Below are 26,733 nucleotides of genomic sequence, written 5' to 3' on the forward strand. Positions count from 1 at the left end.
AGGCTCACCGTAGCTGTAATAGAAGTGAATAGGAAAACCAGGAACATGCATCCCTGCTCATCAGAGTGGGGATACGGAAGCCTGTGGCTGCTCCCATTGTCAGCGGTGCACGTGAAGGATCACTCAGTCAGGATAAGTATTACTGCTTTTTTGGGTTCCTCTCCACAGTGTCCCTTTAATGAAGGTTTATTATTAGATACGTACATCTTCTATATTAGTGACTGCAAATTTGGGACCTGCTCAAACTTTTTTTTGCTCATCCGCTAGTGTTAGTGTTTGTGCAGCCCCAGAAAAAAAAATTTCATCCAATGCGGCCCAGGGAAGCCAAAAGGTTGGACACCCCTGAATTAGAGTTTTTAAAGCTGCTGGTTCCAACATAAGATTGATCTTGTTGGATACTGTCTTGAATGAAAAAGATAGTAAATAAAAATAAAAGAGATAACATTTTAGGGTTTTCTCACCTGGGCATCCAGCCTATGCTAATATATTCTCATTGTGTTCTTTGTAGTCTGTACTTCATAGTCCATTTCTGGAATCCAGTGGATTACAGGACCCGAGGCAACATGGATTCACTAGAGGCAGGTCTTGTCAAACAAAATGATCAATTTCTTTGACTGGGTGACCAGAGAATTGAATAGAGGGAGTGCGCAGTTTACAAGTGCCGCAGTATGCGAGTATTTTGCAAGACAAGCAAAATATTCACAAAATCTTTGCCTCAGAAATTGAGCTTGACTCGATTTACCCACTCACCCACCCAAACACATTCTTTTACCCCTGTCTGGCACTGGCACCAGCACCAATGCACAGGACATGCTGGTGCCCGAAGATCTTCCCTCTTCTTGTGCTAGGCCTTGAGAATCTGCGTATGCTCAAGGCCTTCTAGTTCTCGCTCTAATGAAGAGGCCAGTGCCAACAAAGTATTTTAGCCATTGAAAACACTTGACTAATACTGGCACTTCTGAAGACCCAAGAAGAAAAGAAAAAGAATAGATGAAGTCTTGTTAAAATACTGTTTTATTGAAATGTGTGTTGATGTCTAATGTTTGGGAGGAGGGGGAGGTATATTTTACATTATTCATATTGGGGGAAATAATAGAGGAATGATGGGAGGGGAGGGTGGTAATTTTATGTATTTTAAGATAAATTAGAAAGATTGTCAAGTGATGTGTTTAATTGTATTGTTTTATTGTTTGTGCACTTGATGTAAGACTGAAAATGAATAAAGAATTTAAAAAAAAAAAGAAAAGAAATGTGTGTTGATGACTTACAGTATTAAAAATCTGGCTGCAAGATAATACTTAAATTACTTACATGACATAAATGTGTATGAGGTGAGTCTCTTTCATTTGAAAGGAAACTCTGGAATGAGGGAATAAAATGAAGTTAAGAAGTGATAGGCTTCATGTGGCCCTGTCATATGACACAGTTTTGTTTGGGATGTTTATGAGGGCCAAAAGTCAAATCTCCTCGAATAATAATAAGCTGTTAATGATTTTAACAGGAGTTGCCATCCAACAAATAACACACAATTGGAAAGACTATAGAGGGTTGAACTACTGTTTCTGGTGGAGTTCGGTGTGTCATGTGTATGAAATGGAAAAAACATTGGCGGTTAGAAAAGGTTATTATAAGAAATTTAAAGATGTGTGGGGACCATTAATAGATTACTATAATAAATAATTGTATTTATCCCCATTTAGTATGTATATGGTGGGAGGGGGGGGTGGGTGGGTTTTATGAAAATGTGATAGGTAATTACAAAAATATTTGAAAAGGGAGGGATGGGAGGTAATTTATAGTATAAGATGACTGTAGAGTTTCAAGTGAAGACTGTATATTAAGACTTGATTTAATGTACACTTGTTTTTATACTTTAAAAATGAATAAAGATATATAAAAAAAAAAAAGAAGTGATAGGCTCGGGAGTAATCTAAGGAAATACTTTTTTTTACAGCCAATCAGGGCCTTAGGCCCCTCCCTCTGCATCCCAAAATGCATTGGGAGGGGGAAGGCTCATCATTCTCAGCACGCGGCCCTGTAGGCAGGAGGGAATGGGCTTTGTCTTTGGAAGGTATGGGGGTCCGGGGATGTGGTGGGGATGTGTTGGGGGGGTTCCAGAAATTTAGGGGATATAGGGGAGATGTCGGGAAGGGATGTCAGGGGTCCAGAAATGTTGGGGGATGTGGGGGATTCCTGGGATGTCAGGGGAAGAGATGTAGGGGAGTAGGGCTCCGCAGCTCAACTGGTCCTGGCAGGGGGAATCCCCATCAGCTGAGCCGGCAGAAATCCCCGAAATCGGCTCAGCTGATGGGGATTGCTCTGCCACAATCAGCTGATGGCAAGCCCTCAATGTGCTGTCCCCCCCTCCCCCCATCTCTGTGTGGTGGGAGAGTGTCGTGACCACTAGAGGAGTAAGGGGGTCATGGTTTAAACCCTCAAGTGGTCATCTTGTCAGTTTGGTCACCTTTGGGGCACCTAGATCTAAGTCCCAGCATGCAAGTTCTGCCTAGGATGTCCTGGAAAAACTTTGATTATTGTTTCAGGACATCCAGTTGGAAGCCTGCCCGTTTCCCGCCCATAACACATCTCCCAACACGCACCTTTGAGCTCTGGATGCACAGCAGCTTAGAAGTGCTGCTGAACGTCCAGAAAATTTGTTTTGATTAACAGCACTTTGATGTCCTTGCTATTAGGACATCCAAGTGCCGACTTAGGCAGGTTTTTGGACGTTTTAAAGTTTTGATTATGCCGCTCTATGTATATGGTTTCCAGAGGGGAATGTTTGGGCTCTATAAATGTTCAGGCTATTAATGTTTTCCTATTGATATTTACTGTTCCTTTCTGAGGTTCACTGTTGTTTTTATCATGCTTGAGCAGATAAGAGACTTGTGTTTAGGGAAGTTTCCTGCAGCCCTCCTCCTATCTTTTCATTTAGGGCTGTCGCCAGTTTTGGTACACAGCCCATGGAGAAGGAGGAGGAGTTGAAAACCTGTGATTGACATCTCTTTTCATGGGTTTTTAAATCCAGGATAAAGGTACATCAGTCACACGCAATCTTGAATAATAATGAAGAGGAGGGCTGTGGTAAAGAAAATGTCCATGTAGGAGGAGAGCGGCAAAAGAACTCAACTGGCCAGACTGAGAGTGGTGGAAGAAACACAAGGAAGACAGACGAGAAGATGGGAATAACGCAGTTAAAGAATTATAATCCTGTGATAGGTGAAAATGCATTTGTTTTTGTTTTTTAATGTACTCTTAATACAGTAGCTGGTTTTACTTGAAAGACTTTTCAGCTCATATGACTTAATTAACAGTTCAAGGAGATGCTGTAGACACAAGTTATGATGTTCAAAAAATTAATTCAAAAAATGTTGTTCTTAAAAGTAATTAAAACATTCATATCAATAGCCAGCAATATGCCTTTCAATTAGAAAAAACTTATTTAAATTTGAATTTTAGAGCCCTCAGAAGTGGCACTCTAACAGGTAATTGAGCAATAACTTCAGCCTCTGTCTTCTTCATCGATTCAATTCTCCTATTATTGTTTCCATAATATTTCTCAATCTTTATCAATTTTAAGATTAAGGTAGAAGATTCTCAAGATGTCATTCAGACTCGGTCCACAATGATTCTAACATGTATGAGTGAGACAAATAAAATGTTGTTAATGAAACTTTACTTTAAAAATAGACTGACTAAGTTCTGTGGGGATTTAGTTAGTATGTTTCCTGATGTCTCAAGAGCTACCCAGTTTAGAAGAAAATAATTTCTGAAATTGAGAACAAGAGTATTGGCACTTGAGGCATCATTCTATTTGAAGTTTCCTTGTAAATGTTTGGTTAAGATACAAGATACTGAGTTTGTTTTTTGGGATCCCATTCAATTGCAACAATTTTTGGTAGCTTGTGAACAGAAGTGAGATTTCTTTTCTTTCTCTTTTTTTTTCATTTATTGATGAGGAATTAGGGTAGAAATGTTCAAATGTCCTAATTTAGTTGGGAATGATTTGGGTTCATTGGAACTCAACCCATCACCTTGTTTTCCTTAAAACTTAGTTGATATAAGCAATATGTTTCCCCTTCTAGTGGGCTTGTAAAGGATTGTTTTTGTATTATTTGTTGTATTGAAAATTTGTATGAAAACCTTTTTTTCCTTGATATCTTTGTGATATTGTAAATGCATTAAATTTAATTAAAAAAAATTTAAGATTAAGGAATATTATGGAAATAATAATGAGAGAGCTGATGAAGAAACTAGTGGCTGAAATTATTGTTCAACTGGAAAGTTCTTACATGTTGTAGTGCCACTTCTGAGGGCTCTAAATTTAAACTGAAGTGAGTTTTTTCTAATTGAAATGTATATTGCTGGCTGTTGATATGAGTGTTGAAATTATTAGTATGGACCAGTCCTGAGATATTTGATCAAGTTTAAAGGGTTTTTAAAAGTAAAACAGTTGAAGTTGGAATAGTTTAGATGTGGCTTCACAAAATATAACATACTCTTGCATCAGAGTGATTGTAACTGTGAGGACGTTTCCAAGGAAGTAGTTTTATAAAGGCGCGCTTTATAAGATACGTACCTCTTGTGCATCTGTGTGCCTTGATAGGCTAGGCACCCCATTATAAAATTATCCTCCCTAAGACTTATTTGCAACCATCAGATTTGTTTTTCCTTGGATTGATCCTTCCTTCCTTTTGACCCTAGCCATGAACCCGAATCTACAAAGTGGCTTCTTCCTAACAAATTCAGAACAGGGATCATCATAATGGTCCATCAAGGGCCACAATCAGATCTTAAAGAGTATCCAGAATATGTAAATTAGCCTGATTCTTTTACCAGATATGTTAAAATGTGTTTAAATCATTGTTCCTATACTGAAAGCTTAGACTAGTTTGTGAACCTTAGGACTAATCCACTTTTGGGGTCTTAACATAGGATACTCAGCAAAGCTTAAGCTGGAGAGAAGCCACTGGAATACAACATTATAAAGAAGTTTTATCTCTTTCATCCCTAGTTCCTGGACTTGGCCGGTCACTTGGATTTCTTCCAAAAATGCCTCGCTTAAAAGTGGTCCATACTTTTGTGTGGTACATAGTTTATGGCCATTCCTTATGCAATCCTCAGCAACAGAAATTAGCTCAAGATAAGGAAAGAACAGACAATAAACCATGTAGCCAGGAATCTCAGAAATCTGATGAAATATCCTCGGATCACCAAAATGCATCTGATGACCTGGAATGCCCTAATAGCAGTAAAGGAAGGACACAAGCCAACAAAGATGGCGGAGAATGGTTTTTGGAACCTGACCAGGAATCTACTGAAGCAGGTAAAAAAAAAAAATCCCTCCGATCATTTCAGCGGAGTGAATACTATTCAGAATATCGTAATAATTCAGGAAGAAGTGTGTTTGAGTTAACTTTTGGAAATGTATAGCCTAATATTTTAGATCCTTAAAAGATAAGAAAATAATGTAAAGATATTTTTATTAGAGTATACACCCTCCAAAACGTTCAAATTGACTGACTTTTGAAGTCTCATTAGTTAGTTGAAACTTACCTTAAATCATCAGATGCATGTTTTTTTCTTGTCTGATCTTGCTTCAGAAATAGGTGACTGGGAGATGAAAACAATGCTGGCCATTCTCTTGGTTTCTTTTCAAACAAAATGAAAAAAAAATTTTCTTCTGGGAAACTGCTATAAAAGAATGTTTTAGACACTGCCTCTTTACACCTAGCAATTTCCTCCTGTTCCTTTGTACTTCCAACTAAGAACCAGGGCTAGAATCTGTTGCCATGAGTCTTCATTTAACTATCTCGGGATGTTTCCTCTTTTATATTGTCAGTCTCCCCCCATGTCCCCCCCCCCAAAAAAAAAAAAACTAATTTTTTATCAGCCCTCCAGACCTATTCAGGCACTGACACTTTGTTATACATGCCTACCAGCAGATGGAGGCTGAGAACACCTAAGCTTGAGACTGCATAATAATTCTCCGGAGACAAGCAGGGGAAATGCAATCACACTTGCTGGTGGAGTCCCTGGACTGAGCCTACGTGGCAGAACTCTCCCCTAGATACAGTAGTATTGTTTATTTTATTTTTTAATACTGGACATGTATGGCCACCTTGCCTCTGGGACTCCGCCCCTCAACTGTCAGTTTTTTCTTTGACCGGGCTCCTAGCTGGTCGCAGCTCTCCCCTTTTCCTTATTTCTTAAAAAAAACCCAAAACCAAGAACTTTTGTTTTCAGTATCTTTTTTCTTTAGCATTTTTTCTTTAAAAAACCCAACAAAAAATGGAAAGTCTGGATTTTTTTTCTCACCCAAAATTTTTTATAAAAACCCACCCCAATTTTCTTCATAAGTCAGCAGCACAAAACCACCAACACTAATCTAATCTAATCCTTAGGTTTGTATACCGCATCATCTCCACGTTCGTAGAGCTCGACGCGGTTTACAGTAGGAGAAATAGGAAGGAACTACAACAGAGGGTGAGGTAGAAGTGTGAAGAAAATTTAGAGGACTTGGGATGCCAAGATATAAGAGTTTCCTTGATTCCTAAGTTGGAGGGAGACTTACATTTTTTGAGAAAAGCCAGGTTTTCAGATGTTTGCGGAAAACTTGGAGAGAGCTCAAGTTCCGAAGAGGGGAGGTAAGGTTGTTCCAGAGCTCAGTGATTTTGAAGTGGAGGGAGGTCCCTAGCTTTCCTGTGTGGGAAATGCCTTTTAGCGAGGGGAAGGATAGTTTTAATTTGTGGGAGGATCTGGTGGTATTAGGATTTGAGGAATTCCAAGAAAGAGGGATAAAGGGAGGGGAGGATACCATATAGGATTTTGAAAGTTAGACAGGTGCATTTATAGTGGACCCTGGCGATTATCGGAAGCCAGTGGAGCTTGGCCAGGAGCGGGGAGACATGGTCAAATTTACTTTTAGCAAAGATAAGCTTGGCCGCGGCATTCTGAATCCGTTGGAGTCTTTGGAGGTTTTTCTTAGTTAGGCTTAAGTAGATAGAGTTGCAATAGTCCAATCTGGAGAGGATGATGGATTGGACAAGGAGGGTAAAATGTTTTTGATGGAAGCAGGATCTAACTTTCCTCAGCATGTGAAGGCTGAAAAAGCATTTTTTTACCAAGGATTGGAGGTGGTCATTGAAGGACAATGTGGAATCAATGATGATGCCCAAGACCTTGCTCGAAAACTCAAGCTGCAGAGAGGAGCCAGAGGGTAGTGGGATGGAGGTGGGTAGGTGATCTAGTTTTGGACCGAGCCAAAGAAGTCTTGTTTTGGACTCATTCAATTTCATTTGCACAGTGTGGGCCCAGGATTGTAGGTTCATTATACAAGAAGATATGTTCTTAAACAGGTCGGTGAGGTTTGAATCGGTCTCGAGGAGGACGAGGATGTCGCCTGCATAAGTATAAATTGTTTCAAGGGGGGATAGGTGAAGGAGTTTTAGGGAGGACATATAGATGTTGAAAAGGATAGGGGATAGTGGAGAGCCTTGCGGGACTCCACAATTCGGTTTCCAGGGGGAGGATGAGGTGCCATTCATGTTAACAATGTAAGAACGAGAGCGGAGGAATTTAGAGAACCAACCTAGGACTGTGGAGTTGATACCTATCTCAGAGAGTTGTTTCCTCAGTCGGCAATTTTGGGTGGAAAAAAAGTGTGTCTTAAGGAGCGATAAATACGGTACCTAACGGGCATCACCCCATGGTTCTGACACTATTTTACATATTTAAAATAAATAAATAACTAGATAAATAAATAAATAATATATTTTATATATATTAACACTTGTTCTGGACCTGCCCAACCATTCGCTTGGGACACTTGTTCTGGACCTGCCCAACCATTCGCTCCTTTTGGGACTCTATATTTCTCTTTGTGGAGCACATTTGGGATATTAATGTTCAACATTCTCCCTTGGTCTTATTTGGAGCTGTCCCCCCACTATTCTCCCCTTCCTTAAATGGACAATTCTTATTGCATTGAAATGTATTTTACTTAAATGGCTTGATGGGGAGGCACCAGACTACTCTCTCTGGCGGTGCCGGATGATTACTCTCCTGATGTGGGAATTACGGGATGTGCACGACTTCTCCTCTCTCCCTGGATGCTTTTTTCAACGCACTTGGGAGCCCTTTTAGACCACCTTGGCTCGCAGCCGCTTGCTTAACAGTTGATGTTTTGTTTTTTTAAAATTATTGCTATGTTCTTTTTCTGTATGCCTGTACATTACTGTTCTACAGTTCATTCTCAGGGGTTTTACTTGGAAGAAGGACCGGGGGTGGGGTGGGTAGGGGAGGATGGTTTGGAGTTTGGAGGGCAGGGTTGTTGGATGTTGTGGGTTTCTTGGATATAACTTGAGCTTGTTATTGCTACTTATGTGCTGAAGCCTGTTTCTTTTTCTGTTGAGCTCAATAAAATATATTTGAACATATATATTAACACTTCACTTACTATAGCTACTAACTTCTATGCATGCTGTACAGAATTTTTGAGGGGATACTGCTACACTCTAAATCAATCCACCTCATTAGCAATTCAGGGTCCTTCTCGGAATATCTTGGGCTAGGTGCAGTTCTTGCAACCAAATTAACATGCAAAATATTCTTTTTTCTAAATTCGGACAGTTGATTTCTCGCAAGGTCAGCAGAAAATAAAGTTTTCTAGCAATCCTAAAATCTTTCTAACCTTCCCGAAGGATTTATCGCATTTCAAGTGCATTTAACTCTCTAAGATTTATAGTTGGCTCACTAGCAAAAGCCCCAAGCAATTTCTCCTGCTTCTTGACTACTAGAACTAAACCTCTGAGTAAGAATAGTCAACTGCACATGATTTATCACAGCTGCCACTAACTTCCAGTGTTTCTGAGTTAACTATTCAATACACGTTACCTTCAGGGAAAGATTTTCTTTTCCTGAATTCAATTGGATGTATATTATGTCAGACATCCATATTCACAACCACTGTACATATTTTTCATTTGACAACGCTTGAATATGGCTTCTCTTGCAGACATTTCACATCTCTGCAGGGCACTACAACAGAACACTTATTATTTCATAAACACAAATTATGTTGCCACTTGAGTTCTGAAACAGCAGCACTCGCCATTGCACCTTAGAGTGAATCCACATGACAAACTGATACATGCCTCATCTTTAAGAGATTATCTGGTGAGAAAGTGAGGGCTACGGTTTTGCAGCTCACGGAGAATTCCACAGCCAAGCGAATGCCTCATATACCCTCAAGATCTCTCCCAATCTTTTCCGCAACTTTTCCATTGCTCATATCACAGATTATACCATCACAAATGTTTTCAACAGTACTACCCTCAGAGACCTTTTTACACCTTACATAAAAATAAATAAATAAATGAGGGAGGGCGGTGGGAAATGTATTATTGTTTGTTGATTCCTATTTTATTTATTGTATGGAAATTATAAATGTATATCTACTTTTATTGGTTAAGGGGGGAGGGGGAGAAAATGAGTGTTTTTTGAATTATTTGCATATTTAAAGTACGTTTCTTGATTTGTTTATGTCTAAATTCATTATATTGCACTATTTATATTTAAAAATTAATAAAGATTTACAAAAAAAATAAAGAAGGTTCATGGGACCGCTATCAGTTGTCAGCAACTCTACTGCCTCTTTTTCAACAGTCTTCTAGTTTTTATCACATTACTAGTAGTGGCTCCTTTTCCTCTGGAAAAATGAGGTCCCCCCCAAAAAAAGAAGGGACCTTTCATCCAATTCATTCTCTTATTATATCTAAACTCGATTATTGTAATGCACTGTATAAGGGTATTTATCAAAAAGATATCCGTCGGTTACAACTGATACAAAATACTGCCATAGAAATTATCACAAATAAGAAAAAATTTGACCAAGTCACTCCTCTGCTAAAATCCGCTCATTGGCTACTAATTCCACATCGTATCATTTATAAAATAGCTCTTCTCTCCTTTAAGTCTCAAGACACTATGGGGCTCATAATTTTTGAAAAAAAACCCCAAATGCCTAAAAAGTGGCCTAAATGAGTACTTGGACAAGCAAAAAACCTGATCGTCCAAGTACCCATAATCAAAGCAGGTTTTAGACGTATTTAAAACCAGCTTAGGCTTTTCCCTGCCTCTAAACGCATAGAGCAAAAAGAGGCGTTTTTAGAGGAGGGGAAAGGGCGGGCAGGAGGTGGGCTGACCTAGACCTAGACGTATAGCATGTATAACCAAACGTTTTGACAGGTTGCCTAGTCAGCACTTATACGTTTTGACATAGACCAAGTCAAAACAGGTATACGTGCGGAAAAAGGAGCCGCTGAGCTGATGGCGGCTGGTGCGATCAGCTCAGTGGCCCGGCAACCTACCCACCCCCCACCGCAACTGACGGGGCAGGAGAGATGCCTCATCTACCCTGCCGCAATAACAATACCACCAAGTGCCGCCAAATGCGGCACTTGAGATCGCTAAAGTGGCAGGAGAGATGATCCATCTCTCCTGCAGCGATCCACTCCTTCCCCCAATTCAATCGGGCCAGGAGAGAGCCCAAACCCTCCTGGCCCCACTGACTATGATCGGGGCAAGAGGGAGCTCAAGCCCTCTTGTCCTGCGGCACCCCAACGTTCCCCGACTGGATCAAGGCAAGAGGGAGCCCAAGCCCTTTTGCCCCGCAGCGCCCCGACGTTCCCCGACTGGATCAGGGCAAGAGGGAGCCCAACCCCTCCTGCCCAGGCAAACCCCCTACCCCTCACCCCCAGTAAAATATGGGCAGGAGGGTTCCCAAGCCCTCCTGCCCTCGATGCACCCCCCTCCCATGCTCGACCCCTCCGAACCCCTGATCGCCCCCCCCTGCCGACCTGCGAGAGCCCCCTGCCAACCCCTCGATCCCCCCCATACCTTACAATCGTTGGCTGGACGGACGGGTGCCAAGCTTATCCGGCAGGCCAGCCATCCCAGGAATGGCTGACCTTAGGGCCTGATTGGCCCAGGTGGCTCAAATCCTGCCCACAGGTGGCACCTGAGGTGCCTGGGCCAACCGGAATCGGCCCAGTAGCCTTAGGCCCCCTCCAGTTTTATCCCCATGGCTGTAAGTGGGGCAAGTCATTCATAGAGAATCATCTATATCGTGTAATCCTGGTGGCTCCAGATTGGCCTAGAAGGCCCTGATATAGAGATATGTTTTACCCCTAGTTTTTATATTTGTTCTTTCTACTTAGGTAGGCTGTTATAAAATTGCCCTTCATGTGTAGGATTCCCTTTTTCCTACCACATTGTGTAGCCTTTATGTCCTCCATGTTGGATCCACTACCTCTCAATATATAGCAAGTGGTCCTCAACTGTCTTTCACAAATGTTTTTAACTTTCTAGTAGTCATGGACAAATGACTTCTTTATGGTGTTTGTGTGTTTGTTTATTCATTTATATTCCGCCCTTACCCAGGGTGGGTTACAAACTTACATCAAAACTATAACATTACTTTCTTACATACCGTACAAGAGTGATTTCTTTAGGGGCAAGCTTTCAATTAAGATTTCCTTGTAAGTATTTTGTTTCCTATCAAGGGAATAAGTATATTTTTTTTGAACAGGCCCAATTGGGTTTCTTTTTGGAAGGTAAATGGCTTCCTACCGTAGTCCAGACTGGAACAATATAATGTGGTCATGGAATGTTAGGAATGATGTATGCTTGAGTTATTTTTCCCCTTTATTATTATATTTAGTTTAAATCCTTGATTCCCACAAGGAGGTTTCTTAAAGCTTTTTTTCTCCCTCAATAGGTGGACTATATTAAGAGATTTTCTTCTTTATTTTTGGTTTCATATTCATTTGTTTTATGATGAATTGAAAAAGATGTATTCAGTATTTCTTGTACAATTGTGTATGTAATTATTTGAAATTATAAATAAATAATTTTTTTTAAAAACTATAACATTACATCAGAAATACATACACCATCAGCAATAAATACTACCACATGACAAAGCAAGAAATACTTTGGTTGTCAAGGCCCTGAAAGTACACACAGAGGTTGCTTACCAAGATTAAATTTAATCAGATAAAATATGTTTGTTTTACTGCTGGTTAATAACCATCTCTTGATTTTGGGCTATTATAAAAGGAAACTGAATTTTAATGTTGTGATTAATTGAACACCTGCATTCTAAATTCTGAATACCTGAATATTTTATTTTAGTGTACGTGGAAGAAGCCTCCTGGAAGAGACATGTCCCTCCTGTTCCTGTGCACAGTGAATTTGGATATGGCTGGGCCCTTGTTAGTGACATTCTTCTCTGTTTGCCTCTCTCAATTTTTGTCCAGATTATTCAAGTCAGCTACAAGGTAATTTGTCTTGTGCCATGGTGAACTAAATAGAGACGTGACGATTTATTGTATTTTATTGAATACTTTACACAAATACAAACAAATAAGAATGCCTAAGTAAAGTTCATATGACATTGTAGTTCTTCAGTATGCTGCCTTTACTCAACTTAGAGATATTCCCCTTTCAACAATATATCCCCCCCATTATCACCTACCCCAACCCCCTCCCCCCTAATCTAAGCTAAATCACAAACAAAAGAATAGTATACACACACCCTCCATATTCACAGGGGTTAGGGGCTCAGCCCCCTGGTGAATAAGAAAAATTTGTGAATAACTTTAAGGCCAGCTCTAAACTGACGGCAGGCATTGAGGAAGCAATGTGGAGCCAGGCTGGATGCCGAAAAAATCGCTCCTGCCCTGTACTGCTGGCCGCGACATTGTAGGAGGCAGCCGGCAGTCGTCCAGCGAGGGAGCTATTTTAAAAGGTACAGGGGACTCCAGTAGCGCCACGGCTTATCTAATGGGGCTGCTTATCTATGATGTCTTTAGATAGGCCGCGCCATGTAAGGAAGCCGCACTCACTATACTGGTGTGTAAAACCCATGTATAAGCCGCGGTCTATACATGTGGAAATATGGTAATACTAAACAGCAGGTTTTAGGGCTCAGAAGGAGATATTTAAAGATTTGTTACAAAATAAAAGTTTTGAACATATGGCTACCAATCTTTTCTATCATGATATAGGGGTAGAGCAGCCTGTAGAGTCCATCTGTATTAATTTTGAACCAAATCAAGGTGTTTTGAGGCAGATTGAGTTGGATTAGAAATCCAATACGGCTGCTATGGCAGCATTCTAGAGCCAAAAATGGCCCAGAAGAGCAAAATTACAGTTTGAAAAATTCAGGGAATTGATTTTTAGAGGTGGGATACCCTAAAGGAAGCCCCAGCAACACTAAAAAATACAATTTAATACCACCCTCAATGTCTCTCATAGGCTACATTAGCCTGTACTCACAGTTACTGCTGGTGTAACTCTCTTAGCTGGGACTATAGCTGAAGTACAGAGAAGTGTTCTGCCTCATAGAAGTGTGTAAATGGTTCCAAAAGCTTGTATCTTTGGGCTAACAGTCAAACCAATAAATGTGACCGAGACCTCAAACCCCCTAGCTCCACAAACATCAATGGGGGAGGAGGGAAATGGGACTGGCTTGAGGCCACACAACCTGCACTCAAGCTCTGGATAACTGCAAATGAACTCTGCTATGAGGGTTAAGGACCCTGAGCCTACAAATTATTAGTGCAGGCTGGCTAGGCAAGTTCCCCTAAGGTTTGCCCTGCTAACTGCAGAATCAATCCAGAGAGTCTGTGTCTTTTCGCTGTCCCAGGGGCACTGGGATCCTTTGCAGCACTGAAAGCCTCACAATCCGGATAAAATACCCCAAAATAATAAAAATGATCTCAGAGCAGAAGAGAAAACTATTCTAACTTGCATGCAGAAGAAATAACTGAGGAGGAGCAGGAGTGCAGCCCAGAGCAGGAGGTGGGGCTGAAGAAAATTTAACTCCTACAAAAACTCACGGGTCAAGGCTCCTGTATCCTTTGTTTAAAAGGGCTCTGGCTTGCATCAGAAAGCTCTCTTTTCTAGTGTTGTCCTGTTGCTCTTGTGCTCATTTAGGCAGTAACCCCTTTCCTCATCAGATCTGCCTACCATCATGTAAATTTCTTGCATTTACTGCTAGTTATTTTCCTCGGCTGGAAGCAAATCCCATTCTTCAATCCTACTTCTTTTCAATAGTCTACCCCCCAAACACTCACTAGTTCCACTGATTCTCTCCAATGACTCTGTGCATAGCTCAGCTTCCCCCACAGCCCTTGCAACAAAGCCCCTCTTCCCATTGGTTGGATTCTATCACAGTCTGCAATGGAAAGGGAGAGCATTGGAGAACTATAGTGGGCTAAACTCTGAAAAATATTCACAGATTCAGGCTTTGAGATAAGCAGTGTACAAATGTTTAGAATCTTGAAAAAAATCCAGACAGTTGGCAATCCTAGTCTCCTGAATCCCGAGCACATCTGACAGGACCCTTCTAAAGTTTTGGGCCCAAGGCCCATGCCTAGCTTGTCTTTGCTTTAATCTGGCTCTGATTGCAAGTTAATTTTTTTTCATCCCTGAATATGTTTATCAGTAGTGATCTATTGTTGCTTATCTGATTTTCAGACTTTACTACAAAGTATGTGTAAATGTCTCAAAATTACTGTTTTAGGTGGAAAACCTTGAAGACTTCTTGAAAGATCCTATTAAGAAACACACATTGATCCGGTTTTTACCTAGATCAATTCGACAAAGACTTCTGTATAAGAGGTAACTGACCATGGAAGCCAATTGCAAGCATTGTTGAATTTCCAAATTACATTTAGAAATATGGACATTTTACGCAGAACATTGCAATTACTTTTCTCTAAATTCGATCTGTTTTAATGTATACATAGAAATTCAGTTCTTTACAGCAAATTTGTTCAGTAGGCAGGAGGAAATTTTCAATAGGATCTATATGTACTTTTGTAGGCGTGTACTTTGATACTGCTTTTCAGAAGGAAACTGCCAAGCCAGAGCCCTTTTAAACATTAGCTGCCAGTATATGTGTACCAATGGTGCATGTATTTTATGCCTGCAGATTATCGATGAGGTATGCATTTGAAACTCCAGCATGCGTGTTCTGCTGTCCTCCAATTTAAACATTAATGGAAATACTTATAAACTCAGCTAAAAGTGTGCATGTTATGAATACTGCATGCTTTTAGTTGCTCCAAGAGTAATCTGCTCAGGTAAATACCTTGAAAAAATTATCCTCATTATTTACATAAGAGTATAAGTGTTGCCATACTGGGACAGACCAAAAGTCCATCAAGCCCAGTATCCTGTTTCCTTCAGTGGCCAGTCCAGGTCACAAGTACATAACAAGATCCCAAAGAGTAAAACAGATTATACAAGGACAAGCAGACAGCATATTCTCACATGTAGGTAATTCATCTACGGAGCCCGGTACAGACAGTTCAAAAGTGTAATGTCACGTTAAACTTTTTCAAGTCTCAAGTCTGCCTCTACTGCTCATGCGCTGGTGCCTTCCTGCCTGACGTCAACTTGCGGGACCATCAACTTCTAAGTTCTGCAGTGGTTTCAGTGGGTGGGAGAGGTAGGGAAAGATCCCGGGCGGCAGCCAGCCTGCGTACCCCCCAACAGGTGGCCCATGTACCCCCTAGGGTACGCGTACCGCAGATTGAGAAACACTGATGTAGAGGATAAGTTTCTATGTGATTTGCCCAAATAAAAAAAATTTCATATTAGTCAGCTGTCTGAAGCATGCACTCTCGATGTGGCTAAATTTTTGTTTGTTGCTTACAACAAGCATACAGTTGCATTAATAAGCGGTATTCCTAAGGATCAGCAGTGTTTAAATCAGGGGAGGAAATGTTATGGTTATAGTCCATTGATTTCTCTGGAGAATGTCAGCATCTTAAACCTTTAGCACTATATTCTCAGGATATTATGAAACTGGAGAACTCAAAACAAAGAAATAAATTAACTCGCAGTTAGTTGCTTGTACAGAATTTTAGCTCCTGCCAATGTCTACCCTCAACCAGTATAATTCCCTGCCTCAAGGACTGGGAGGGGTATTTCAGCTGCTTGCTGGGGATAATGTATTTTTAGAGACGAGTACTAAATGTTAAAAAGCTTTTAATATTGGCTAAAACACAATACAAAAAATACCCAAACTGGATATAATGGAGAATTACTTTAAGGATCTCAAGCGCTCACAGCTAAAAGCCTGTTGTATTTTTCAAGCTAATAACCATAGGGTGAGCTATCATTGGTCCTGTAAATTCTCCTATTTTCTTAATTTTTTATCAAAACATTCTTTTTTGTTATTTTAAATATGTTAAATCTTATTTTGCTTCATGTCATGAAGCTAAGTACTCCATAATCTGTATTTTTGAATGGGAGAGTACTAGGTATAAAATGAAGACCAGTTTATGAATCAAAAAAAGATTTGCAAAGCATTTTTATGAAGCAAAATAAGATTTAACACATTTAAAATATTTAAAATAACAAAAAAGAATGTTTTGATAAAAAATTAAGAAAATAGGAGAATTTACAGGACCAATGATAGCTCACCCTATGGTTATTAGCTTGAAAAATACAACAGAACAAAAAATAAAGTCACCACTGATTCATCAATACACTTAGAAAACTTATTTTATGTTTAGAACTCTGCTCAGAGACATGAAGGCTGATTACTCGGCCTCACCTACCAATCATTGCAGTGTTCAAAAAAAGATTATTAATTTAAAGTACTTATTAATGCGCTAGCCAAAAAGCTATGCTGAACATATAAATGCTTTCATGAGGTTTATAATGATGAAAGAAAATTTAACTTTGAATAGTGACTGGTTCCGACGTGCACGTTTCGTGGCTGCGTCAGGGAACCGACAATACAGCTGGATTTAGAGCTGGTAGTGAAGTCACATGCAATTGAAAAGCTAGGTCTCTCAGAAAAATATTTTTCTGAGAGACCTAGCTTTTCAATTGCATGTGACTTCACTACCAGCTCTAAATCCAGCTGTATTGTCGGTTCCCTGACGCAGCCACGAAACATGCACGTCGGAACCAGTCACTATTCAAAGTTAAGTTTTCTTTCATCATTATAAACCTCATGAAAGCATTTATATGTTCAGCATAGCTTTTTGGCTAGCGCATTAATAAGTACTTTAAATTAATAATCTTTTTTTGAACACTGCAATGATTGGTAGGTGAGGCCGAGTAATCAGCCTTCATGTCTCTGAGCAGAGTTCTAAACATAAAATAAGTTTTCTAAGTGTATTGATGAATCAGTGGTGACTTTATTTTTTGTTCTATTGACCTCTTTAGTCACTCGATAGTAATTTTCATTTGAACAAGTTACCCCTGCATTTCTTTTTGACTCTGAAAAATACAACAGGCTTTTAGCTGTGAGCGCTTGAGATCCTGAAAGTAATTCTCCATTATATCCAGTTTGGGTATTTTTTGTCTTGTGTTTTAGCCAATTTTATAAGTATTTAGTGTGTTTCACAAGATTTTTTGAGGATTATTAAAAAGTTTTTAATGCCAATGCTTTCTTTTTTTTTTTTTTTAAATCTTTATTCCTTTTTATTTCTTTCAACAAGTGTACAGTATTATTACAATTAATTTACATAACACACTTGGCATTCTTAAACAATATTATTATACATGTTTTTATTCCCCCCCCACCTCCCACCCTTTTCCATATCAATAAAATATTCCTTCCAAATTTATATATAATTATACATCCCTTTTTGATAATACAATTAATCTGACATGAAATCTGTCCCTCCCCCCATCCTTCTTCCTCAAACACTTTAAACATTTTATTATACCCAGTAATGCACAACAATAAATATCCCATCCTATAATGCCAATGCTTTCTTAAGCCATGTGGACTAAACATGGAGCTTGCTACAGAGAGAGAGAAAGCAATAGAGAATAGCACAGAGGCAACCAGCCCAATGTGCTAGAAAGTCGACAGCTGCTAGAAAGTATCCCATAATACACAGAGGTAGCTTGAGGATTCATTTGTAAAGGCATAGTTACAGTAGTCTGCTACATGCAGTGCATACATGTGAAATGCAATGTTAAACTTTTTCTTCAACACAAACAGCCTGTTTCTAGGATAAGCAGTTTAAAATCTGTTTACTATTTTGGATCTAGCTAGGTACTTGGGACCTGGTTTGGCCAGTGTTGGAAACAGGATACTGGGTTTGATGAACCTTCAATCTGTCCCAGTATGATAATTCTTAAGTTCTTATGTTCCCATGAATATGGGGGCAGAACAAATACAAAAATCCCAAAGTTAAAAATGCATATTGGCAGTTTGAAAATTCCCTTCGTAAGTTTTCTGTGTGTTGATCCTGTTTGTTAAAATCTCTAATGGTTTTTTAAATGTAAGAATCTGGATTTATTTTTTTATTTTTTTTCCTTTGCAGGCGATATATCTTTTCTGTATTGGAGAGTTTGCAGAGACTATGTTACATGGGGCTGATACAGTTTGGCCCCACTGAGAAGTTTCAGGACAAAGATCAGGTCAATATTTAAAATGAAAATGTAATTTTGTATTTCAAATGTGGTATCGTATATCTTGGGAAAGTGGTGTAAACTCCACCCAAGCAACTCCTGCAATGCAGGGGGCCTCAAGGAATAGAGGCCCAATGTATAACTCTCCAGTAGCTTCTCAGGTGAATCCACCCCCAACTTTGGGGCCCTTTGCAGTTTTGTTTTGTTTTGTTTTTTTTATGAGGGGAAGGCTTAATTTGACCTTTGGCCTCTGTAATTGGGTAAAGTAATATGGTTGTCATGTTATACCATTTGGATATGCAGAAATAAGTCGTCAAATAGGATGCTTTACTAAATTAACTCACATTTTATACACATTGAGCCAGATACCATAAATGGCTTGTCAAATTCAGTACTGATAAAATTCAGCACTCAACTATTTTATAAAGGGTGTTTCAGGATAAGCATTTTATTTGTTTATTTAATTCATGTTCTATCCCGTTGTCTCCAAAGAGCTCAGAACGGATTATTATAGTTAACAGGTTACAGTTTGACATAATTATAGTACAAGTTTACAATACGAGGTTGTATCCCAACTTGATTCTAACTAGGGGTCTAATACCAACAAATATAGAGTTTACAGGTTACAATTTGCCATAGTTATCCTTAACATAAGAACTGCCACTGCTGGGTCAGACCCGTGGTCCATCGTGCCTAGCAGTCCGCTCACATGGCAGCCCTCTGGTCAAAGACAGCGCCCTAACTGAGACTAGCCGTACCTGAGTACATTCTGGTTCAGCAGGAACTTGTCTAACTTTGTCTTGAATCCCTGGAGAATATTTTCCCCTATGATAGACTCCGGAAGAGCGTTCCAGTTTTCTACCACTCTCTGGGTGAAGAAGAACTTCCTTATGTTCATACGGAATCTATCCCCTTTCAATTTTAGAGAGTGCCCTCTCGTTCTCCCTACCTTGGAGAAGGTGAACAACCTGCCCTTATCTACTAAGTCTATTCCCTTCAGTGCCTTGAATGTTTCGATCATGTCCCCTCTCAATCTCCTCTGTTCAGTGCATGTTTTTTCAATACAAGTTTTTATCCTAACGTGACACATTGGGATCTAGTGCCAATATACATTTCTCTGTAATTGATTGGTCATGGGCAGGTAATGACTGTTACTCCTCCTCCTTTTTTGTGTGTATGGAACCTGCTAAAGCTTGAAAGCCTAAAAGAACATATCATATCTAGTGTAACTCTATCATTGTCTTTAGGTTTTAGTTATCGGGAATATGTTCCAGTTTTTATCTGTTAAGTCATTTAGTGCGATGCCTTTGTTATTTACTGATCTAGCATTTATGAGGGTGAGAGATAGGTTTTTAGTTGTGGGGGATGTATGAGAAAATGGGGATTTCTCTTAGGTTGTGGGGATTCTGTTGGGAGGGTTTTTTCTGAGGGGAGTTATTTTGGGTCAGCATATCTGCCCTGGTTGATGATGACTAGGATAGGAAAGCACATGATGGGTAAGATTATTATATGTTTAAGGTATAACTTTTGGGTTGTTGAATTATATTTTTAATTTTGTTGCCTTTATTCTGTGTAGGTAGGATTTAGCTGGGTAACAGATGAGAGGGTGTTGGAGTGATTGGCGGGTGGGATGAGGGGGGTGGGGAGGCCTAGGCTGTGTTCACAGTATGGTTGTGGAGACTATCTTGAGAGATCTCCTAGAAGGTAGCCTATAGTTTAACAAGGGGCATTTTTCAGAAATAAGTGTCCCTGGTCAGAGTCCAAAGTAACAAGAGATGAGAGTTGCTTTCCAGGTAGAAATAGCTGGGTTTATATGAGAGCAGGAAAGTTTCAGAATGGGTTTGGGTTAACAAGCTTTAGGCTGTTTGTTTCCTAAGGAGGGGAGAGAGTGTCACCCAGCCTGGAGTATTTTCAGAAGTGTCCCTAAGCATCAAAATTTGGTTTTGAGCGCAAGGACTTAACCAGCTGAAACCTGATGTAAATCCTTGTGTACAAATTGGGTGGACTTCCCTGTTATTCTGTAACCCTCACGCATCTTTTGTGAACACCCTTGATTATGCCCTCTTTTCAGTTGCATGTAATCCAATTTAGGCACCCCTTGATACCGAATAGCCGGATCGACGCCCAGATCATAATTTAGTGCCAATTAAGTTCTTGTTAGCTCCATTAATTAAATAATTGGAGCCCAATAATAATTTGGGATGCTGATCTGGGATCTATGCCCAAATTTGGGTGACCTTTAAAGAGTCAGGGATTGTACCTATGTTTGTCACATAAAAATTTTGGATTATGACCCTCACAACTATTCAGACTTTGGATAAAAAATAAAATTATTTCAAATATACTTCCTGCATGCACGAAAGCTATCAAAACAGTGTAGAATCAGGTGCAGTAAAATTATGCTACTATGTATTTTAGATCAGTTAAAAAAAAAACCAAACTATTGGTTGTAGCCACCTTGCTGGGCAAACTAGATGGACCATGTTAATATTAATTAGATGCTTGTTTGGGAAATATGCAGCTTCTTTAACAAATTTGGAGAGTAATTTTCAACACCATTTTCAAGGGTAAATATGTTTGATCTATGGAAATGGACAATTTAGATAATTGACCATCATACCTATTGGTAAAAGTAGTTTACCTACATTTAGCTGCAGGACAGGCCTTGCTTTCTCTTTGAAAAATGTTGCTGAGTTTACAGGTAAGAAGTACCATAGACTTTGCAACTATGAAGGAAATATGAAAATTCCTAAAAAAAAACCAAACCCCCACAAACCCTCCCCCCCAAAAAAAAAAAAAAAAAAAAAAACACCTCTTTTTGCTACTGTGAGGAATTTTTATTGGTAGTGTACTCACATTTTTGTAATTAATATATTCTGCAGGTATTTGTATACATGAAGAACAATGCATCTATTGTTGATACCACTGTCTGTGACCCACATTATAACTTGGCCAAAAGCAATCGTCCTTTTGAAAGACGCTCGTATGTTTTCAACATTTTACAGGATGTGGAGAATTTTTGGTTTGATCTGCAGTGCGTCTGTCTTGATACACCATTAGGTATGATAGGCTATTACTAATAATACTACTCTTTAATTTTGCTTTGTCTTACTCTGCTTTTTTTTCTGTGCTAGGAATATTGTAGTTTTTCTTTAACTTATGCATTTACACAGTAGTGGGCAAGACTGATCCTTTAAATTATGGACATGAATATATTTCAAGTTAGGTGAAGCATATGCAAATTAATCCAAGCCAAAATGAAGGACTCTGGCATTTGACTAATTTATAGTGCTCTGAGGTTTGCAGTGGAAATTTGTCCCTGTGCTTGAGCAAATCACATTCTAAACAATTGGAGGTGGGTTGCTGGCAGGTTTTGCTTTTATTATCATCTGATCCTGGGTCAACCAGCATTAGCTTTGAAAGAAGCACATGTTAAAATTGCTTTTCTAGTGTAATAGGTGTGTCATTCTGGAAGGATAGATATTCTCCCCATGCTTGCGAACCATGCAGAAGGAATCCACTCCAGATTTTCAACACCTCCTCCAACAGAGGGCTCTGCTGCCCCCTTCAGTTTTTCCTTCAGCACGTGAGCCAGGAGTCTTTTTGATCTGTTCTGTATATTTCTTTATTTCTTTTTTTTTTGGTCTTTTTTGTAGTTTTTGGCAGCTTTTAGTGTTCAGAGCTCCCCAGATCGGGGGTCTAGCTCTGCCTGCATGGGGAGAAGCAGACTGAGGTTTGCAGATGACAGGCCCTCTGTGGTACCTATTAGCAAGCCTGCAGAAACTTTTATGGAACTCAGGTTCCAGTCCCCTTGAAGCTTTGCTCACCTACAGGGGCACAGGGGCTTGAGCGCAGGCTGTCAAGCATCCGTAGGGGGCTCACTGGAGCTCTTCAAAGTGCCGGCTGCGTTTTGCATCCTCCCTTTCATGTGTATGGGTCTAGGGGTTTGAGGATCAATCAGACTTCCTACTGTCTCAGTCAGAAAGTTCAGGTCCAAACCTTAAGGGTATGAAGAATGATCTATTGCTATAGCACATGTTTGAGTTCTATAAATGTTTCTGATTGGTATTATTATTTCAATGTTTCAATTGTTCAATTGCAATGTTTAAAGTTTGTTGTATTTTCAGAGCAGAACAGAGTTGTAGTTTGGGGAGTTTCCCCATATCCCTCCTTCACATGTGTTTTTATATAAGGCTATCACCTGCTTTGGTACAAACTGAAGGGAGCAGCAGTGCCCTCTGGTGAAGGATGCAGTATTGAAAATCTGGAGTGGATTCCTTCTACACAGCTTGCAATCATGGGGAGAATACCTGTCCATCCAGAATGACACACCTATCTACTAGAAAAGATATTGGCAAGGTAATATTCTAATCTCTTTATCATTTAATTCTTCTCAATCACTAATGCATCTGGGTTGTATTCTTTGCAGGAGTTGTGCGCTGTCCTCGTCCAAAGAAAAATAATCCACCAATTCCAAACAGAGACGATAACAGTACTGAACTAGATTTGGAAACAGAGCAAGAGAAAGCTATGAATAAACACAATCTGGAGCGCAAGTGTGCATTGTTAGAGTATACAACGTATGTTTGTTGCCAATATACTTATTTTATTAGAACACTTTTATTTATGGCTTTTAATGTACAGAGCTGTGTATGTCTAGCAACACTATAGAAATAAGTAGTAGTAGTTTTTATTTGTGTTGTGGTTTGGGATATCTTTAGACCACTGGTTTGAATCAATTCCAGGTCATTTTCTTCCCTGGTGGCATTCATTTATACCTCTTTGTTATCTTCCATTTCCTCTGCTATCCAAGTACCATGGTTAGAATAGCAGGCTGAGAAACAGGGGAGCCCAGGTCAAATCTCATTGCAGCTCTTTGTGATCTTGTGCAAATCATTTAACCTTCCTTGCCTCAAGTGCAAACAGAATTGTGAGCCCTGTAGTACCTGAATGTATATTATTTCAATGGGTTTGGGGCTTGAAGTGGTGTATTGGAAATTAAATAATTACATAAAAAGAAAAAAGATTTCTTATTGACAAGAAGGATGAGACTTGTCTTCTGCCAGGCTACTGAAAAGGGATTATGAGATAAAGGTTTCTCTGCTTTGGGGGCAACCTTCAAACAACTAGTATTGCAGTTAATAGCACAATCAGTAGTGCACATAGATTTAAGAACATAAGAAACGCCTTCGCCAGATCAGACCCTAGGTCCATCTATTCCGGCGACCCGCACACGCGGAGGCCAAGCCAGGTGCTCCCAGATGGAGACCCTGGTCACCCGTATCCATCGATGTGTTTTGCAAGGAGGTATACATTCAACTTATGCTTGAAACCCACCTCCATCACCACCTCCTCCGGGAGAGCATTCCAAGCGTCCACAGAACTTCCTGACATTTGTCCTGAGCCTGCTGCCCCTCAGCTTTAGTCCATGACCTCTTCTCCGTTTCACTTTTGACAATGTGAACAACGATGATTCTTGCTCTATTTGGTCGAATCCTTTCAGTATTTTAAAAGTCTCAATCATATCCCCTCGCAGTCTCCTCCTCTCGAGGGTGAACAGTCCCAGTCTTCCTAGTCGTTCTTTGTAGCTCAAATTTTCCATACTTTTTACTAGTTTCGTGGCTCGCCTCTGCACCCTTTCCAGCAGGGCTATATCCTTTTTTAGTTAAGGAGACCTAAATGTTGTTCTTCTGAGTGCTCCTTTTTAATAAAGCTAATAGTTTGTGAATTGTGGAATGCTGCATATACTTTCAGCTGGACTGAGAGAGCGAGCAGTTTTCAATTGATTTACAGAAAAACACATTTTACCCTCATAAATAGCAATGAAAGTTTGTCAATTTGGTCTCTCTTTTGTTGAATATGCTACATCTAAGGTCAATAAAAACTATCAGTTATAAAACATTTTTAAATAATTGGTCTCGAGGGGTGGGGGAGAATGCTTAATACCTCTAGCACAGGAGTTCTCAATCCGATGCTTGGGACACACCTATCCAGTCAGATTTTCAGGATATTTACAATGAATATGTATGAGATACATTAGCATACAATGGATGTTTGCTGTTAGGTAACCCTCTTGCAACTCCCTGGGGTTCTCTTTTCAAAGTCTTTCACAAATAACAAAGCTGGCTCCTTTTCTGAACACCGCTGTCCAGTTGCCCTGACTTTAAAAGCCATTGCCCTGGGATGATACCCAGCACTCAAGAACAGTCCAGTATTATCCTCAGCTCCCCCAGCTGTTGTTCAAACAAAAATTCCAGAAACTCATTCTACTGGCTTTCACTTTCAGCTCAGTTTTCAAGTTTAAACAAAAACAGTACCTTGTTCTTTCCCATTTTTCTATTCATGTCTTGACCCTCTTTTGGTACAGGTTCACAATCCTTTGTCCAAAATCCTCGGGACCAGAGACTTTTTGGATTTTATAATTTTTTTTTTGATTTTTGGAATGGAGGTGTTGCCGATGGCTGCAGTAATTCATATTTGTTGCCTTCTGTGGCCCTGCAAGCTTTTCTCTGCCATGTTCTGCTTTGCTGATGTCACTTCCTGTTTCCTCCGCAGCTGGACGTGACAGAGAGGAGCTTACAGGGCTGCAGCAGGCAATGAATATGAATCACTGTGGCCACCAGCGACACCTCAGAGGTATACCAATTTGAGGTAAGATGAAAAATTGAAGTAATATCAGCATAGAGGGAATGATGATGGATTTTGTCACCGTGTCATTCTCTAGCTGGTGGTCCAAGATTGGATAAGGAGACCTTGGTATGGAGATCTGGTGAGGTTAGCAGTGAGAGGATCCAACGAAAGGACTGTTAGTCCAAAGGCCAATATAGATACAGGATCTGTCTCGACTAGGTGTGGTTAACGCCAGAAGTGGCATTGGGCACCAGTGGGTGCCTTCAGAGGCATGATTCATGCCAAGGGTAGGCACCGGAAATGTAGACCTTCAAAACCCTGGGCTACATTTCCAGTGCCTACCTTTGCTGGAAGCGTGATTTTCCAAATGACACCATCACATGATTGACACATGATCAGCGGCCACTTTTAAGGTGGCTGCCGATAATGGCGCCATTTAGAAAATCCGGTCTTATATGGTCGGATGTATCAATAAGGTGAGAGTGAATATTTTTGATATACATACTGTGAATGTCTTAGGATGGTGAGGCATATCTTCTGCGCCCATACTGTAGAAATGGTGAAATTCTGCGTGTGCATTCAGAATATTATTTTTATTTATTGAATTTGCTATACTGCTTATACCATCAAAGGATCAAGGTGGTTTACATTGGCTAATATTAAAAATAAAAAAGGAAAAGAACTTCAATAAAAATGACAGGCAGAACAGCAATTGAAACAGTCACACTCAAGATCAAGTAATAATATATAGTAAGGGGTAGATTTAAAAAAGAGTACCAAAATTTAGGTGCCAAGCTGATGCATGCTAAGTATGAATTCTATAATGGAAGTTCCATATGGAACTGCCACCACATACTAGAATTAGGGCCAGATTCACTAACCTCCTTTTGCGTGTCCGATCCATTGTACTTTAGAAAGAGATCTGCATCCTTAGTATATGTCAGTGTGGTAGATTTTCAGAGTGGCATATGATGTGGCAGGTGTAGGTGTTGCCCCTGTGTTTGTCGGTAGTGAAGGTTTTAGAATTCCTGCAGAACGATTTGGAGAAAAGTTTGGCTTTAGCTTTTCTTTTTTTTTTTTTTTTTTTTAATTTATAAATTTAATGCATTTACAATATCAAATGATATCAAAGAAAAAGGTTTCTTACACAGTTCTTACAACACTTCTATAATACATAACCAAACAATCCTTTTCAAGCCCACTATACTGGGGAGACATACTTGCTTTTTATAACATAACATAGTTTTAAAAAGGAAAATAAAGAAATGGGTTGAGTTCATATGAGTCGAATTCATATGAATCCTAATCATTCCCTACTATATAGGACTTTGACATCCACCAATTTCTCAGAACATTGAATCATTATAAAGGAAAAAATATCTTATTTCTGTTCACGCGCTAACAAAAATTGTTGTAACTGAATGGGATCCCAAAATACATATTCAATGTCTTGTATTTTAACAATACAAATTTTCAACTGTGGCTATAACACTCTTCAGCCTTCCCTTGCAATATCTTATTCAACATACAAAAATGCGGAAGGTCTCAAAACATTTTCAAAATAAACAGTAGCTTATATCTCACGGACCTCAGTGGTACCGTCTGCATGCCACTAAACTTTTAGAACATGCAGAGTCAATGGCACCCCTA

General features: G+C 39.6%; 1 protein-coding gene across 3 annotated transcripts in view; it reads left to right on the forward strand.

Moving 5' to 3' along the window:
- Positions 1-26,733, forward strand: part of GTF3C1 (general transcription factor IIIC subunit 1) — a 150,014-nt gene that overhangs the window by 70,342 nt on the left and 52,939 nt on the right. For all 3 annotated transcript variants that reach the window (XM_033963012.1, XM_033963013.1, XM_033963014.1), the window contains 7 exons: positions 3,029-3,219; positions 5,015-5,326; positions 12,196-12,341; positions 14,591-14,688; positions 18,366-18,462; positions 21,336-21,513; positions 22,883-23,033. In XM_033963012.1, coding sequence (XP_033818903.1) covers positions 3,029-3,219; positions 5,015-5,326; positions 12,196-12,341; positions 14,591-14,688; positions 18,366-18,462; positions 21,336-21,513; positions 22,883-23,033 — 1,173 coding nt within the window. The remainder of the gene's footprint in view (positions 1-3,028; positions 3,220-5,014; positions 5,327-12,195; positions 12,342-14,590; positions 14,689-18,365; positions 18,463-21,335; positions 21,514-22,882; positions 23,034-26,733) is intronic.

This window comes from Geotrypetes seraphini, chromosome 11, assembly GCF_902459505.1.
Source record: "Geotrypetes seraphini chromosome 11, aGeoSer1.1, whole genome shotgun sequence".
In the NCBI taxonomy this organism is placed as follows: domain Eukaryota; kingdom Metazoa; phylum Chordata; class Amphibia; order Gymnophiona; family Dermophiidae; genus Geotrypetes; species Geotrypetes seraphini.